At 38.8% G+C, this 17115-nt stretch overlaps 1 protein-coding gene across 8 annotated transcripts in view; it reads left to right on the top strand.

The window, feature by feature from the left end:
- The window catches only part of IL17RA (interleukin 17 receptor A), a 41781-nt gene that overhangs the window by 7111 nt on the left and 17555 nt on the right, over positions 1-17115 (top strand). For all 8 annotated transcript variants that reach the window (XM_084879519.1, XM_084879515.1, XM_084879516.1 and 5 more), the window contains exons 2-5: positions 4887-4911; positions 6087-6233; positions 7258-7370; positions 16594-16720. In XM_084879519.1, coding sequence (XP_084735645.1) covers positions 4887-4911; positions 6087-6233; positions 7258-7370; positions 16594-16720 — 412 coding nt within the window. The remainder of the gene's footprint in view (positions 1-4886; positions 4912-6086; positions 6234-7257; positions 7371-16593; positions 16721-17115) is intronic.

Below are 17115 nucleotides of genomic sequence, written 5' to 3'. Positions count from 1 at the left end.
TTCCCAACCCCTGTATAAACTATATATATATATATATATATATATATATATATATATATATATATAATCAACAGTGCAACGATTGAAATTTCTTCCCCCCCCCATTATTTTTATAAGGCATTATATGTGTACATATCTTACCATTGCCTATATATATATATATATATATATATATATATATTTAAAAAGTCTTTATTTTGCCCTCACTTTTAAAATAATTTGGCTGGCTATACAAACCTTAGTTTAAAAATCATTTTTCTTCAGAATGTTGAAGACATTGGCATTTTTACAGGAATTGCATTGAAATCTATAGATTGCTTTGAACAGTATGGACATTTTAGTTATGTTAATTATTAGAGGCCCTGTGCACAAATTCGTGCATAGGTGGGGTCCAACTGGCCCACCCTGATTGAGGCCAATTGGGCCTGCCAGGGAGAGGGGTCATTGGCGGTTGGCAGGCTTGCCCCACCTCCGATTGTGGGAGTCGACCAAGGAGGGGCTGGCTGGGGGGAGGGGCCACAAGCAATTGGTGGGCCAGCCCCACCTTCTGGTAGAACTCCCAGTTGAACTCTGGGACAAATTCCCAGTTGAGGGGACAATTTGCATATTAGCCTTTTATTATATAGCCGTGGTCGGCAAACTGCAGCTCACAAGCTACATGTAGCTCTTTGGCCTCTTGAGTGGGGCTCTTCCACAAAATACCACAGCCTGGGCAAGTCTATTTTGAAGAAGTGGCATTAGAAAAAGTTTAAGTTTAAAAAATTTGGCTCTCAAAAGAAATTTTAATCGTTATACTGTTGATATTTGGCTCTGTTGACTAATGAGTTTGCCAACCACTGTCATATAGGATCCTATCCATAAGCACAGTATATGCTTCCATTTATTTGTATCTTCTTCAGTGTCTTATAATTTTCCAGATATCAGTCTTTTGCCTCCTTGGTTAGATTTATTCCTAGGTATTTTAATTTTTTTAATGCAATTGTAAGTGGGATTATTTTTTTAGTTTCTGTCTCTGATAATTTATTATTGGTGTATAAAAATGCAACTGCTTTATGAATATTAATTTTGTATCCTGGTACTTTACTAAATTTTTCAGTTCTAGTAGGTTTTTTTATAGAATCTTTAGGGTTCTCTCTTTATAATATCATGTCATGTGCCTTTTATTTCTTCTTGTCTGATTGTTGTGACCAGGAATTCTAGTACTATCTATATATATAAAAGGCTAATATGCAAAGTGTCCCCCTTGGGAGTTCAATTGCTCACTATGATGTGCACTGATCACCAGGGGGCAGAGCAGAGCAAAGGAGGTCCTGGCTGGCAGCCAGATAGAAAGCCCCCAATGGAAGGCCCCAGACAGAAGGGTCCAATCAGCCCTGATCACTGGCCAGGCCTAGGAGCCCTACCTGTGCATGGATTTCATGCACCAGGCCTCTAGTGTTGAATAAGAGGACATCACTGTCTTATTCTTGATAATAAGGGAAATGATAATAAGGGAAATACTTTTAGTTTTTTTCCCCTCCAGAATCTTCTTTTTATTCCTGCTATACCAAAAGTTTCATGATATTGGGCTTTGTCACTCTCTTCATGTTTCTATCTCTTCCATTCCTTTATTCCTCAGTAACCAGTGTGTCTGATATATATCTGTCCACATGTTTTTCTATGTTCATACGGTTATATTCACAGATTTTTTTCATTACCTATTTCCATAGAAAACTGGATTCTACAATAGTTTTTGCATCTTATTTTTCTCTCTAACACATTTAGTCATCAATCCAGCTCAATAGACATCTATGTATCTAATGCTCTTTAATATTTGCATAATCCATAGTAGAAAGAACCATTTCTATTTTGATGGACAATAAGATTTAAATTAGATCTTTATACAGCCATACCCTATAATGGGTATTCAATACCACAGAAAAAGAGGGAAAGGTATTTTTTTAAAGCTAGCAAAGCTAAATTCTAAATCTTGGTAAGTCATATACAAAAAGAAAACTATAGACCGATCTCACTTATGAATATAAATGCAAACAATTCTATTAGTAAATATTAGTAAATTTAATAGTAGAATATCAAAAGAATAGTGTTCCATAATCAAGTAGAATTTATTCCAGCAATTCAAAATTGGTCCATTATCAGCAAATCAATCAATATAATTCATTATATCAATAAAGAACAAAATCTATGAAGTTATGTTAATAAATGCTGGAGAGGTATTTTATAAGGTTCATGAGCTTTATATAAAAACTATGAAGAATGTATTTATATACAACAATGGCTATCAAAAACCAAGACCAAAAATAGTACTAAAATTTTTAAAATTTTTAAAAATATATATTTTTAATGTTAGTAGTATTACAGACATTTCTGGCTTTGCCTCCCCTTTAACCTCACTCCCAGCCTTTACTCTCTCCCTCTTCCCCCCACTTATTGAGCATTTATTATAAGAAGGGGAACTAGTAATTAAAAAGCAGCCATTATGTGCCAGACAGTGGACAACTTTAGTCTCATTTAGTAGGCAGTGAAATGGTTCTGTGGTTATTGCAGCCAACAGAATTTCTCATCATGATTCCCCTAAGGCTTCTAGTAACAGTGTGGGGGCATGTATTATTTTACTTAATTGTATAACTAGTACAAGAATTCATTCACTTTGTTCAAAAATTTTCACAATACAGACAGATAAGAAGTTAAGAGCACATACATACACCACCATCACTACTAGCTCACTTCCTGCCCCAATATCCTTATTTCTATTTGTATCATTTAATTTTCAACAACACTATGAAGTTGGTATTGTAGTTATTCTGATTTTATAGTTGAAGAAATCAAAGCATGGCAATGTTATATTTCTTGAGGTAACTCAACTCCAGGGGTTTTATGAGGATTCATGAAACAATATAGTATATAACTCATGCAAAAAAACAGTCTGGCACATCTTCCTTAGGCAATTTATAAGGACATAAAGAAATTTCTGTACCAGGGACTAGAGTTTCTTTATCTCCCCTCTTTCAGCACTGGTTCCAGACTAAAGATTGGAAGTCTCCAGGGGTTAGAGGCCTATCACCAGTGAACCCCAGGGGAACCCTCTCAATGTTTTTAAAGTTGGAAAGTTTGTCCAGCTAGTGTGGCCTAGTGGTTGAACATCAACCTATGAACCAGGAGGTCACGTTTCGATTCCCACTTGGGGCATATATCCAGGTTGCAGGCTCGATCCTCAGTAGGGGGTATGCAGGAGGCAGATCAATGATTTCTTATCATTCATGTTTCTATCTCTCCCTCTCCCTTCCTCTGCAATCAATAATAATATATTTTTTTAAATATTGGGTCGGCAAGTAAGTAATTGCGGATTTTTAGAAGAAAATCAAAGACAATTTTTTCATGGAACTAAATAACTTTATTCTGTAATGTATTGCCCATTTTGATCAATGACCTTTTGCCATCTTTCAGGCAGCATCATAATCCCACGTTCAAAAAACTTCTGGTTTTTATTAGCAAAAAACTGCATCAGGTACGATTTGACATCATCATCATTATTGAAATTTTTACCATTCAAGGAGTTTTGTAAAGATCGAAACAAAAAGTAATCAGATGGTGCAAGGTCAGGACTATATGGTGGATGTGGCAAAACATCCCAACCAAGCTCCATTAATTTTTGCAGAGTGACCAAAGATGTGTGTGGCCTTGCATTGTCATGATGGAATACAACACCTTTTCGATTTGTCAATTCGGGCCGCTTTTCTTCAACTGCATTGTTTAATTTCGTTAGTTGTTCAATGTAGACATCAGAATTGATCGTTCGGTTGGGTGGTAAGAGTTCAAAGTAGACAATTCCTTTGTAATCCCACCAAACTGATAACAAAACCTTCTTTTGATGAATATCAGCTTTTGATGTTGTTTGAGTTGGTTCACCTGGCCTGCTCCACGATCTTTTCCGCTTGATATTGTTGTAAACAACCCATTTTTCATCGCCAGTTATCAGTCGTTTTAAAAATGGGTCATTTTCATTACGTTTCTTTAGCAAATCGCAGCTGCTAATGCGTTGCGTTAACTGTGATTCTTTCAGTTCGTGAGGAACCCATGTATCGAGTTTTTGAACATAGCCAAGTTGTTTTAAGTGATTTTCAATGCATGTATGTGATACATGAAGCTTCTCTGCAATCTCACGTGTTGTACTGTGACAGTCCGAATTGATTATTGCTTTGATTAGGGCGTCATCAACTTCAACTGGACGACCAGAGCGTTTTTCATCTTTGAGTGAAAAATCACCAGAATGAAATTTGGCAAACCAATTTTGACACTGCCGTTCTTTTAAGACTTAGTCACCATAAACAGCACATAACTTTTTATGAGCATGCGATGCGTTTTCCCTTTGCGGAAATAAAAAAGCAAAATATGATGAAAATGTTCCTTTTGATTTTCCATTTTTCAACGAACACCAAACGAAAACTACAAAACAGATCAAAAAACTTTTTTTACTGATTAACAGCTGAATAGCCAACTATCAAATAACAAAATGTGTTTTACATTTTACTACGTCTGCAAACCTAAAAATTCAACTGAAGCCATATATGTGTGAAACCCGCAATTACTTAGCTGCCGACCCAATAAATGAAGTTGGAAGGTTCTCAGCTTATAATAGTTATTCAGAAAACAGCAGTTCTGTTTTGTTATCCACTTCTATTTCTTATCAGTTGGGCATGATGAGAAAGTGTGAGGATAATATCATCCCCCTTCCCAGACTAGCCCCGAAAAGTGAGATGGCAGGGCCAGAATGAGCCAAAAAAAAAAAAAAAAAAAAAAAAAAAAAAAAAAAAAAAGTCTCTGGAACCCAACTTGTGAATTAAAGTTCAGATGTAATGACCTCCTTTTTTTTTTTTTCCCCACAGGGGCTAAACTGTACAGTCAAAAATAGTAAGTCATCTCTTTTTTTTGCTGTTGTTCTTGTTGCTTTGATAAAGTGCTAACCTCATGCTGATCACTGACAAAACGCTGCCCTTCCTCTTCCAGTCTGGGATAAGGGCTGCACCTTCCAGCAGGAGATATTCTTGAGAGCCTTGAATGTTCACACCTCTGCTTTTTAACCAGAATATTCATCATCCATGGACTGGCTGGTGTGGCTCAGTTGGTTGGTCCTCATCCAACACACTGAGAGTTGGTTTCATTCTTGTCAGGGCACATACCCATGTTGTGGGATCAATCCCTGGTGTTGTTTGTGGGTGCATACAGGAGGCAGCTGATAGATGTTTTACTCTCACATTTATGTTTCTTTTTGTCTCTCCCTCTCCCTTTCTCTCTCTAAAAATCAATAATAAATCTTTTTAAAAAAAAATAATATTCAGCCCTAGCTGGTTTGGCTCTGTGAATAGACTGCTGGCCTGCGGACTGAAGGGTCCCAGGTTTGATTCCAGTCAAAGACACATGCCTTGGTTGTGGGCTCAATTCCCATAGGGGGCATGATGGAGGCAGCAGATCAATTATTCTCATCATTGATGTTTCTATCTCTCGTTCCCTCTCCCTTCCTCTCTAAAATCAATAAAAATATATTTTTTTAAAACTTAAAAATATGTATATTCATTATCCAAAGTCAGGAAGTGAGAAGCTAAACTGTCCTTTGAATTTTGAGATTATCCTTAAGGTGCTGCCATGGTGTGTCAGTAATTCAGCTTGATTTATCAGAGCTTATCACTGTAACAGGAGAGAGAACTGTGGTTCTTTGTTTTAATTCAAGAAGGCACATATTTTACGTGTCTGTGCTAATTAGGGACCCTGGCATATAAAAATAAAACAACTCTTTTCATTACCCCATCCTTCCTCTGTCCCCATTTCCAACCACTACTTCATTTCAAAACTAACTTGTATACTTTGTGTTCTTTCTTGATATGCCTTTGAGATTTTAAAGCTTTACAGTGACCCGGGACAAGCACAAGAAAAGAAGGGGCAGTATGGGAAAGCTGAGAACCCTGCCCCTGATGTTTAAGGTCCACTTCTCTGGATGTACTGCTAGGCATCTAGCTTGCATGCTTTAGTTCCTTGCAGTGTCTTGCAGAGCATGCAAGTCTCTGATTTCTGCTTTTCCTGGCTTCCAGGTACCTGCCTGGATGACAGCTGGATCCAGCCTCAAAAATTGACCCCTTCATCCCCAAAAGATGTCCAGGTCCAGCTGCACTTTGCCCAAACCCAGCATGGAGATTCCATTCCTGTGATTCATATTGAATGGACACTGCAGACGGATGGTGAGTGGCCATGCCAGTGAGACCTGAGGGATTCTGCTCACCTCAAGGTGAACCCATAGACTAGACAGACCCATGGTCAGCAAACTGCAGCTCTTTGGTCCCTTGAGTGTGACTCTTCCACAAAATACCGCACCTGGGCAATTCTATTTTGAAGAAGTGGCATTAGAAGAAGTTTAAGTTTAAAGAATTTGGCTCTCAAAAGAAATTTCAATCGTTGTACTATTGGTATTTTGCTCTGTTGACTAATGAGTTTGCCGATCACTGGACTAGACTATCTGACTCTCCCATCAGAGTCAGAATTATAATAGGAGAGTCCTGTGCTCATACATGAGGACCTAAATTAGTGCTGAAAGGATCCATCATTTCATACAGTGAATACTTTTTCAGTGTTTTAGATGTTGGTCTACAATATATTCTCATCCTACTATCCTTTATGAAAGATCTTCCTTTAGCCTAAAATCTTTTTCACCCCAGAAAAAAAGTCACATGATCAGACCAAATATTTAATGGTTAACACATTTGTCAGCCTGCTTTTTCCCTTACTTTAGAGGTTACCATTTTTTTAAATGATAATCAAAAAAAACTCATAGGGATAGAGAGTTGCATTATAGAATTGAGAAAATTGGGGTTAATAAGAGCCACTCTGGATTTGTGAACAAGGCCTGGAGAGTTCTTTTTTTAAGTCTCCAGCCCCTGCTGCTATTGCAGCCTCTTTGAGGATGGTAGGGTGGCCATATTAAACACCATGCCCTATTGCCAATGCCTTAGCCACAAACTCGCAAAGCCTTTGCTTCTAGACCAATGTAAAGTGTTGCTTGTCCCTGGGTAGCTGGGCAGTAACTATCTGCAGGGAAGGAGGCTAACTTAGACCCAAGAATGAGCTGGGAGAAACAGGAAGTACAGGGTTGTGTAAGACGGACAGATTTTCTTTTAATAGTGAGCAAGCCTAACCAACAGGGAAGTGACACACCCAATGGTTTGTCTTACTCATTTGAACCTGTGTCTCCTCTCCTCTGGTTTTCAGCCAGCATTCTCTACCTGGAGGGTGCAGAGCTATCTGTCCTGCAGCTGAACACCAATGAGCGTTTGTGTGTCAAGTTTGAGTTTCTCTCTAAACTGCAGCATCATGACAAGCGGGTAAGAATCAAGCTCCTGGATGAATTATGTTCCTCTGATGATCACAATGAGCAGAACATGATTTTGAAAACTTTCTAGACATGCCAACCCCCTGCTTTTTCTTTCAACTTTCCCTAGCTAGTCATTGTAAAGAAAGTTGAATGGGGAGAGGACTTCCCCTGTCGTGCTTCCTGCCACCTTTATTTGTAACTGATATTAATCTGGGCCCTACTTTTGGAAAAGAACAATTTTGCCAACACCAGAAAACTGTGGGCGGAGCACAAGCAAATGAGTTCTGCACAATTTCAGGTCACATTGCTGTTCATGGCCAGATGGTAAAATGTTGATTCTCATTTAGTTTGTTTAAAGTGGTTGTTTTCAAAATGTGGTCCCAGAACTGCACATCAGCATGACCTGGGCTTGTTAGAAATGTAAATTCTAGAGCCTTACTTTATTTTTTTTTTTTTGGAGAATTCACCGCTTTAATAGAGAGTCATCGTGAGTCCATGCTTTGTTGCCAGGGAGCGGAGGCATTACATCATCCTTAACTACTATTTTTTTGCAAACAAAGGGCTGAGAAATGGCTCTGGTAAGGATCAATCCAGGCCTTGCCATTTTGGCATACCCAGCAAGAACATACAAGGATATTTGGGATTGTGGCAGACTGCATCTTCCAACAGTGTCTGCCCTCAAGTTCTTCAGCATCCCACGTACCTGGCTTTCTGGCTCTTTGTCTGGCTATGTGCTTTCTCAGTTCTCTGACTCTGTGCCGAGGTCAGGATTTTATTTTATTTTATTTATTTATTTTTTTCTTTTTTCTTTATTTTTTATTTTTTATTTTTTTATATATTTTATTTTATTGATTTTTTTTTTTTGCTCCCCCTCCCACCCTCCCGTACATACCCTCCCTCCCCAGAGTTCCATGTCCATTGATTGAACCTATATGGATGTACACAAGTTCTTCGGTTGATCTACTATCTCCCCCAGATCATCCTCCCCTCCCCACTGTAATTCGACAGTCTGCCTGTTGTTTTACTGTCTCTATATCTGTCTCTTGGTTCATCAATTTATAATGTTCTTTATCATCCACAAATGAGTGAGGTCATGTGGTGTTTCTCTTTCATTGATTGGCTTATTTCACTCAGCATGATGTTCTCCAATTCCATCCAGGTTGCTGCAAATGATGAGAATTCCTTCTTTTTTATGGCAACATAGTATTCCATTGTGTAGATGTACCATGGTTTTTGGATCCAATCATCTGCTGATGGGCACATAGGCTGTTTCCAAATTCTGGCTATTGTAGATTGTGCTGCTATGAACATAGGGGTGCATATATCCTTTCTCATTGGTGTTTCTAGATTCTTGGGATATATTCCTAGAAGTGGGATTACTAGGTCAAATGGGAGTTCCATTTTCAGTTTTTTGAGGAAACTCCACACTGTTCTCCACAGTGGTTGCACCAGTCTGCATTCCCACCAGCAGTGCACGAGGGTTCCTTTTTCTCCACAACCTCGCCAACACTTGTCGTTTGTTGATTTGTTGATGTTGGCCATTCTGACAGGTGTGAGATGGTACCGCATTGTTGTTTTGATTTGCACCTCTTGGACAATTAGTGACTTAGAGCATGTTTTCATGTGCCTTTTGGCCTTCCTTCTGTCTTCTTTTGAAAATATTCTATTTAGGTCCATTGCCCATTTTTTAAATGGATCATTCATCTTCCTTTTATTTAGTTGTATAAGCTGTCTGTAAATGTTGGAGATTAAACCTTTATCAGTGGTATTATTTGCAAATATATTCTCCCACACCGTAGGCTTTCTTGTTGTTTTGTTGATGGTTTCTTTTGCCGTAAAAATGCTTTTTATTTTGATGTAGTCCCATTTGTTTATTTTCTCTTTAGCTTCCATTGCTCTAGGGTAGGGGTGTCGAACTCAATCAGAGAAGGGGCCAAAATCTAAAATCCAGCCTAAATCACGGGCCGAATGGTTTACTGAACAGTCATAAACTGACAATGTCATAAACTGACAGCGGAGTGCAGTGATGACAGCGCGGTGCGGGCCATATTGCAAGGCCTGGCGGGCTGGATTTGGCCCGCGGGCCTTGTGTTTGACACATGTGCTCTAGGGGCAGTATCCGTGAAGAAGTTCTTTTGGCATACGTCTGAGATTTTGCTGCCTGTGGATGCTTCTAGTATTTTTATGGTTTCCAGTCTGATGTTTAAGTCCTGTATCCATTTTGAGTTTATTTTTGTGAATGGTGTAAGTTGGTGATCTAGTTTCATTCTTTTGCATGTGTCTGTCCAATTTTCCCAACACCATTTATTGAAGAGACTGTCTTGACTCCATTGTATATTCGTGCCTCCTTTGTCAAATATTAATTGAGCATATTGATTTGGGTTGATATCTGGGTTCTCGATTCTATTCCATTGATCTATATGTCTGTTCTTGTGCCAGTACCAGGCTGTTTTGAGAACCGTGGCTTTGTAATATAGTTTGAAGTCTGGTATTGAGATCCCTCCTACTTTACTCTTCTTTCTCAGGATTGCTGTGGCTATTCGGGGTCTTTTATTGTTCCAAATGAACTTTTGGAGAGTTCTTTCTAGGTCAGTGAAGTATGCTGTTGGTATTTTAATGGGGAGTGCATTGAACCTATAGATTGCTTTAGGAAGTATGGACATTTTGATGATGTTGATTCTACCAATCCATGAACATGGTATGTTCTTCCATCTCCTTACATCTTCCTCTATCTCTTTTTTCAGTGTCGTGTAGTTTTCCGCAAATAGGTCCTTTACTTCCTTAGTTAAATTTATTCCTAGGTATCTTAATTTTTTTGGTGCGATGGTAAATGGAATTACTTTTTTAGCCTCTGTTTCTGTAGTTTCACTGTTGGTGTATAGAAATACCATGGATTTTTTGGCATTAATTTTGTATCCTGCTACATTGCCAAATTCATTTATTAAGTCAATTAGTTTTTTAATGGAGTCCTTTGGGTTTTTTATGTACAATATCATGTCATCTGCAAATAAGGATAACTTTACTTCTTCTTTTCCAATTTGGATGCCTTTTATTTCCTCCTCTTGTCTAATTGCAATGGCTAGTACTTCCAGTACTATGTCAAACAGGAGTGGTGAGAGTGGGCATCCCTGTCTTGTTCCTGTTCTTAGAGGGAATGGTTTTAGTTTTTGCCCATTGAGTATAATGTTGGCTGTGGGTTTATCATAAATAGCTTTTATTATGTTGAGGTATGGTCCTTGTACTCCCACCTTGTTAAGAGTTTTTATCAGGAAAGGGTGTTGGATTTTGTCAAATGCTTTTTCTGCATCAACTGATATGACTATACGATTTTTATCTTTCAATTTGTTTATGTGATGTATCACGTTTACTGATTTGCGGATATTGTACCATTCTTGCATTCCTGGAATAAATCCTACTTGGTCATGGTGTATGATCTTTGTGATGTTGTTCTGGAGTCGATTTGCTAGAATTTTGTTGAGGATTTTGGCATCTATGTTCATGAGGGATATTGGCCTGTAATTCTGTTTCATTGAGTTGTCTTTATCTGGTTTTGGTATTAGAGTGATGCTGGCTTCATAGAAGGAGTTTGGAAGTGTTCCTTCCTCTTGTATTTTTTGGAATAATCTGAGGAGGATAGGTTTTAGTTCTTCCTTGAATGTTTGGTAAAACTCTCCTGTGAAGCCATCTGGCCCTGGGCTTTTGTTTGCTGGAATCTTTTTGATGACTGTTTCAATTTCTTCCCTAGTCACTAGTCTATTGAGATTTTTAGATTCTTCCTGATTGAGTTTTGGAAGTGTATATTTTTCTAGGAATATGTCCATTTCCTCCAGGTTGTTCAGTTTGTTGGAATAGAGTTGTTCGTAGTATTTAGTAACAATCCGTTGTATTTCGGTGGGGTCTGTTGTTATTTCACCTCTTTCATTTCTGATTTTGTTTATTTGGGTCCTCTCTCTTTGTTTCATGGTTAGCCTGGCTAGAGGTCCATCTATCTTGTTTATCTTTTCAAAGAACCAGCTCTTGGTTTTGTTGATCTTGTGTATTGTTTTTTTGGTCTCTATGTCGTTTATCTGTGCTCTGATTTTTGTTATTTCCTTTCTTCTGCTTACACTGGGCTTTTCTTGTTGCTCTTTTTCTAACTCTTTGAGTTGTAGAGTTAGATCACTTGTTAGCCTTTTTTCTAGTTTTTTGCAATAGGCTTGTAAGGATATGAACTTCCCTCTCAAAACTGCTTTTGCTGTGTCCCATAGATTTTGGATTGTTGTGTTTTCATTGTCATTTGTTTCCAGGATGTTTTTAATTTCTTCCTTGATTTCTCTGGTAACCCAGTCCTTGTTTAATAGCATGCTATTTAGTCTCCATGTGTGTTATTTCTTTGGATCATTTTTATTGTAGTTAATTTCCAGTTTTATGCCATTATGATCTGAGAAGATGCTTGATATGATTTCTATCTTCTTGAATTTGAAGAGACTTTGCCTGTGTCCCAAAATGTGGTCTATCTTTGAGAATGTCCCATGTGCACTTGAGAAGAATGTATATTCTGTGGCTTTGGGGTGGAATGTTCTGAAGATGTCAATTAATTCCACCTGGTCTAGTGAGTCATTTAGGATTGGTATTTCTTTGCTGATTTTTTATTTAGATGATTTGTCGAAGGGTGACAGTGGGGTATTAAAATCTCCTACTATGATTGTATTGCTATTAATCTCTCTCTTAATGTCCTCCAGCAGTTTTTTTTATGTATTTGTGTGCTCCTGTATTGGGTGCATATATATTTACCAGGGTTATTTCTTCTTGTTGGATTGTTCCCTTTAGTATTATGAAGTGGCCTTCATTATCTCTTTTTATGTCCTTCACTCTGAGATCTAATTTGTCAGATATAAGTATTGCTACCCCAGCTTTTTTTTCATTTCCATTTGCCTGGAAAACTTTTTTCCATCCCTTCACCATCAGTCTGTGTGCATCTCTTTTTCTGAGGTGGGTTTCTTGTAGACAACAGATGTATGGGTCTTGTTTTCTTATCCAATCTGACACCCTATGTCTTTTGATTGGAGCATTTAATCCATTTACATTTAAGGTTATTATTGATAGGTACTCATTTGACGCCATTTTTATTCTATAACCGTGTTCCTTCTTCACTTCCTATTTCTTTATTTTTACAGTAGACCCTTTAGCATTTCTTGCATTGCTGGTTTGGTGGATATAAATTCCTTCAGTCTTTTTTTGTCTGTGAAGCTCCTGATTTCCCCTTCAATTTTGATTGATAGCTTTGCTGGGTACAGTATTCTTGGATTCAGACCCTTCCTTTGCATGACTTTGTATATTTCATCCGATTCCCTTCTGGCCTGATATGTTTCTGTTGAGAAATCAGTTGCTAGTCTGATGGGGGTTCCTTTGTATGTCACTTTCTGTCTCTCTCTGGCTGCTTTTAAGATTCTTACTTTGTCGTTGTTGTTAGCCAATTTAATTATAATGTGCCTTGGCGTCTGTTTTCTGGGATTTATTTTGCTTGGTACTCTGCGAGCATCTTGGATTTGTGTGGGTTTTTTCTTCTCTATCTCAGGAAAGTTTTCTGTCATTATTTCTTGAAATACTTTTTCCATGTCTACCTCAGTTTCCTTTCCTTCTGGAACCCCAATTATTCGAATATTATTTTGTTTTGTATTGTCCCAAAGCTCCCGTAGGCTCTCCTCCTGCTTTTTAAATCTTTTTTTCTGTAAGCTGCTCTAATTGGGTATTTTTTTCCATCTTGTCTTCTAGCTCACTGATGCGGTCCTCTGCTTCATCTAGTCTACTCTTGATGCTTTCTATTGAGTTCTTCATGGTAGTGATGTCATTTTTCATTTCTTCTTGGTTCTTCTTCAATTCCTCTTGGTTCTTCTTCAATTCCTCATGGCTCTTCTTCAATTCCTCATGGTTCTTCCTCATTTCTTCTTGGTTATTGTCAAATTTCTCTTCCATTCTTTTTAGCCATCCTATGATCATTATTCTGAATTCTTGCTCTGGTAGGCTGCTTGCCTCTGACTCCTTTACTTCCTTTTCAGGTGATGCCTGCTTTTCTTTCATGTGTGGGGTATTTCTTTGTCTCCCCATGGCCTCTCTTTTCAGGATGTCTGGTTATGTGGTGTTTCTTTTCCTGCGTTGATTTAAAGGTACAAACTACAACACTACCAGGTACAACACAAGCGGCACTTAACAGGAATGTATTTACAATATTAATAACCTCCAACAAAGGTGACCACTAGAGAAAGGCAAATTGGGGGATACGAGAGAAGGAAGAAAGGTAAAAATAAAATAAAGAAAAATTTAAAAAATAATAAATAAAATAAGTAAATAAGATAAAAAAAAAAAAAGAGGGATAAAGAGATAGAAAAAGAAGGAAAAAAGGTAATGACAAAATGAAGTTGGAAAACGGAAAAAAAGAAGAGAGAGAGAGAGAAAGAAAGAGAGAGTAGAAGGAAACTAAAAGAGAAATGGGAGACAAACTATATATCTGTGGAGAAAATTGCCATAGAACAACCACTGAACCCAGCCAATGCCAGTAACAATACTTGCAGATCAATACAAACTACAATATCCACTATTATTAAGTAAGGCTATGATATACAGAAGTACAAGAAACAAACAAAAACAGAGGATTTTTTTTAAAAAATACAAAGCAACAATAACAACACAGGTATAAGCATAACAATTTCACTAAAAAGCATAAAAATTCACAATAATCAACCTTCACACAAACAATGAGAAAAGGATAGAGAGGAGAACCTTTTTTTTTTTTTTTTTTAACTAGATAATATAGTGCAGAGAGTGATATTTATACACTTGGGTCAGGGGTTGGAACTTAGGTCTATAAGTATAGTGAGAGCTTTAGCAGAGAGTATGCAGAAAGAATAGAGGAAAAACTAAAGCAGGCAAGGGATAGGATAAACCGGAGACTAAAAGGGTAAAGTTTAGTACGAGAGTGATGGTGTAAAGGTCAAGTTGAGAAAGGGTTGAATGATGATATAGTAGAGATTAAAATAGAATGAAGGTTACTCCCAATGTAAAAAAATAAATAAAATAAAATAAAATAAAATGGTAGTGGAGAGGGGGGAAAAAAAGAAAAAAGAAAAAAAAAGGAAAAAGAAACAAAAATTGCAAAATAGCAGTAGTAATAGTGATGAAAGAAATTGAAAAATGTAATAATTTAAAAGGTAAAATCAAGTAAGGAAAAAAGAAAAAAAAAATCGTTTCTTAAATAAAAGATGAAAAAAGTGAAAATTAAATAAAAGATTAAAAGCTGAAAATAAAATAAAGAATGGCAAAATTAGCATAAAAATGACCAGTAGTGGTCATTCACTTCCTCTGTTACTGTATTTGGCACGCCTGATTCACGGAGCAGACAGACGTGCAGTTCCCAGCATTCCACTGCACCTCAGTTTTGTAAGGTAATCCTTAATTTTAAGTAGGCTATATCTTAGTTATTTGTGTCCATTTATTTTTGATTAATAAAAAGAAAAAATTTAAAAAAAGAAAAAGAAAAAGAAAAGAAAAAAGAAAAAAAAAAAAAAAGCAGTTTGTAATTCAGTTCTTAGGTGTCAGTGTTTCCGGTTTGACCTCCCAGTCCTTTTGGTTGCTCTGGCCTTCTTTCTCTATGGCTCTAGCTGGCAGAGTGCCAACTGGCTCCCAGACTATTTCTAAAGCTCCGATCCCTTGTTTCCAGGAAGGCAATTTCCCCGGATAAGCCCAACTGAGCAGTCCTTCCCTAGTTTTCAGAAGCAAGGGAGTGAAGGGGGTCAGGCGCCAAGGTTTCCAGATGATCCGCCCTTGTCGGGACAGCTGCAATTCTTAACAATCTGTCCCGTGTCCCCTGGCGTTTTTTTTAAAAAAGTCCCAGATTACGCCAAACCCAGCACTGGGTGTCCCAGGCAGAATTCTCGCTGCAGCCTTCTTTGGGCGCGCAGGTCAGCGCAGGCGGCAGCACTGCGCTGGCGGCTATAGTGGGGGGCGGGGCCTTGCCGAAGCTCAGTGGCTACCGTCACTGCCTGCGCCGCGGGACCAAGATCCCTCAAATTTTCCCTGCAAACTCTGACCTTTCCGTGGGTGACTGAAGAACTCCCTTGAAACCAAGTGTTTGCGCCGATTGGGCTGTCTCAGCTACTCGATGGTCTCCGCCGCTGTGGGTTTTTCCAGGCTTCAGAGAAGCTCTTCCTTTCCTGGTAAGAAGACGCCACCTTCTCTCCAAGCCCGGAGCTCCGGGAGAGCCGCAGCGGCGGCCGCAGTGCTGGCCTGTTGGTCAGGAAATCCTGTCCAGCGTACCTTTTCTTACCCTCCTTGAGATTTCCGCTATCCCTCAGTTTCCAATCAACTTTCCCTGAGCGACTCAGACACTGCTTTTTACTGTTCTGGGACCGGAGTCAGAACAAGTCCGTCTGTTCAGTCGCCATCTTCAAGCCTAGAGCCTTACTTTAGACCTGCTGAATCAGAAACTCAGGTGGCAATCCTTCAACAAATCCACCAAGTGATTCTGATGCAAGCTCCAGTTTGAAAACTGCTAGTTTATATCTGCAAAAAGTGGCCATTTGCAGATCTCCCACAAACACATTTTCCTCTCCCAAGTTTCATTAGCCCCCAAACTTGAGTAATAGGTACATGGTGAGGACCAGGTGCCTAGATACTTAAAAGCAAAGGACCCCACCAGGGTAATGAGAATGGAAGTTGAAGTCGGTATCTGTTATATGCACCCTCCATAAGATCTCTCCACTCACAATCTGTCATCTCTGTAATAAAGGTGCCTATAGGCCCAGGATGACTGGGTCTTTTTCTATCCCTCCTTCTGCACTTTTGTGCTCCAGAACAATCTTAAGAGATTCCTGGCTTTCCTATTTGAGGAAGAAGAGTCACTTAACAAATAGTTTTTAGCTGCCTTTTGTGTGCCAGCTCTTTAATACCTGAGCTGGATTTTGACACCATTGTTCTGTACTTTGGGAGGGCTGATGTAGGAGGAGGGCTTTCGCCAGATTCTCTTGTATATGACACTATATTGATGAGGCCAGGTCTAGGTATTTTGAAATAGGAAGGAAAGACAAGAGGAAACAAAGAGCAAAGATACAGAAACCTCTGATTTTGGATCTTGTGATGTTTTTCTTCTTATTTTTTCACTGATCTTTTGGGTATGGGGGTAGGGGGGTTCTTTGGAGATAGCTGTGTGAGAGGTATTGTGTGTGACCTTGTCCAACCTTCCCTTCCTCCCTTTTCAGTGGCGTTTTACCTTTAGCCACTTTGTGGTAGAACCTGGCCAGGAATATGAAGTGACCATTCACCACCTGCCCAAGCCTATCCCTGATGGGGACCCAAACCACCAGTCAAGAAACTTTCCTGTGCCAGGTAAGAGTGCCATAACAAGCCCTTCCCTTCACCACATGGCTCTTCAGAAGAAACCAACAAATGGCCCAGACATCAGCCTCCCTGCTCAGCTGACAATGCTGCCATTGTCAGCGTATGGTACCCACAGAACAAATAGATACCAGGGATGGGGAGCCCTTCTGTATGTGGTCTCAACCTCTACTCCCTGAAGACAAAGCCCATTCTCTGTTGGCACAAACAGTGGATATTGGCCCAAGACCCCAGGAGTTTTATGGGAACTGGAGTTCCTTCCTATCTAGAGAAGCATGCTCCTGCCTAGAAAATATTAGGAAGACTAACCACTTTTGGAAGAGTTGTAACTCTTGCTTCCAGCCTCATCCCAGCTTCTATAACCTTGTTCTTCACTTTCACCCCAC

The sequence above is a fragment of the Pipistrellus hanaki genome (assembly GCF_964339955.1).
Source record: "Pipistrellus hanaki genome assembly, chromosome: 3".
NCBI lineage: Eukaryota > Metazoa > Chordata > Mammalia > Chiroptera > Vespertilionidae > Pipistrellus > Pipistrellus hanaki.
Note: the sequence above shows the minus strand (reverse complement) of the source record. Positions and strands in the feature narration are given on the sequence as shown.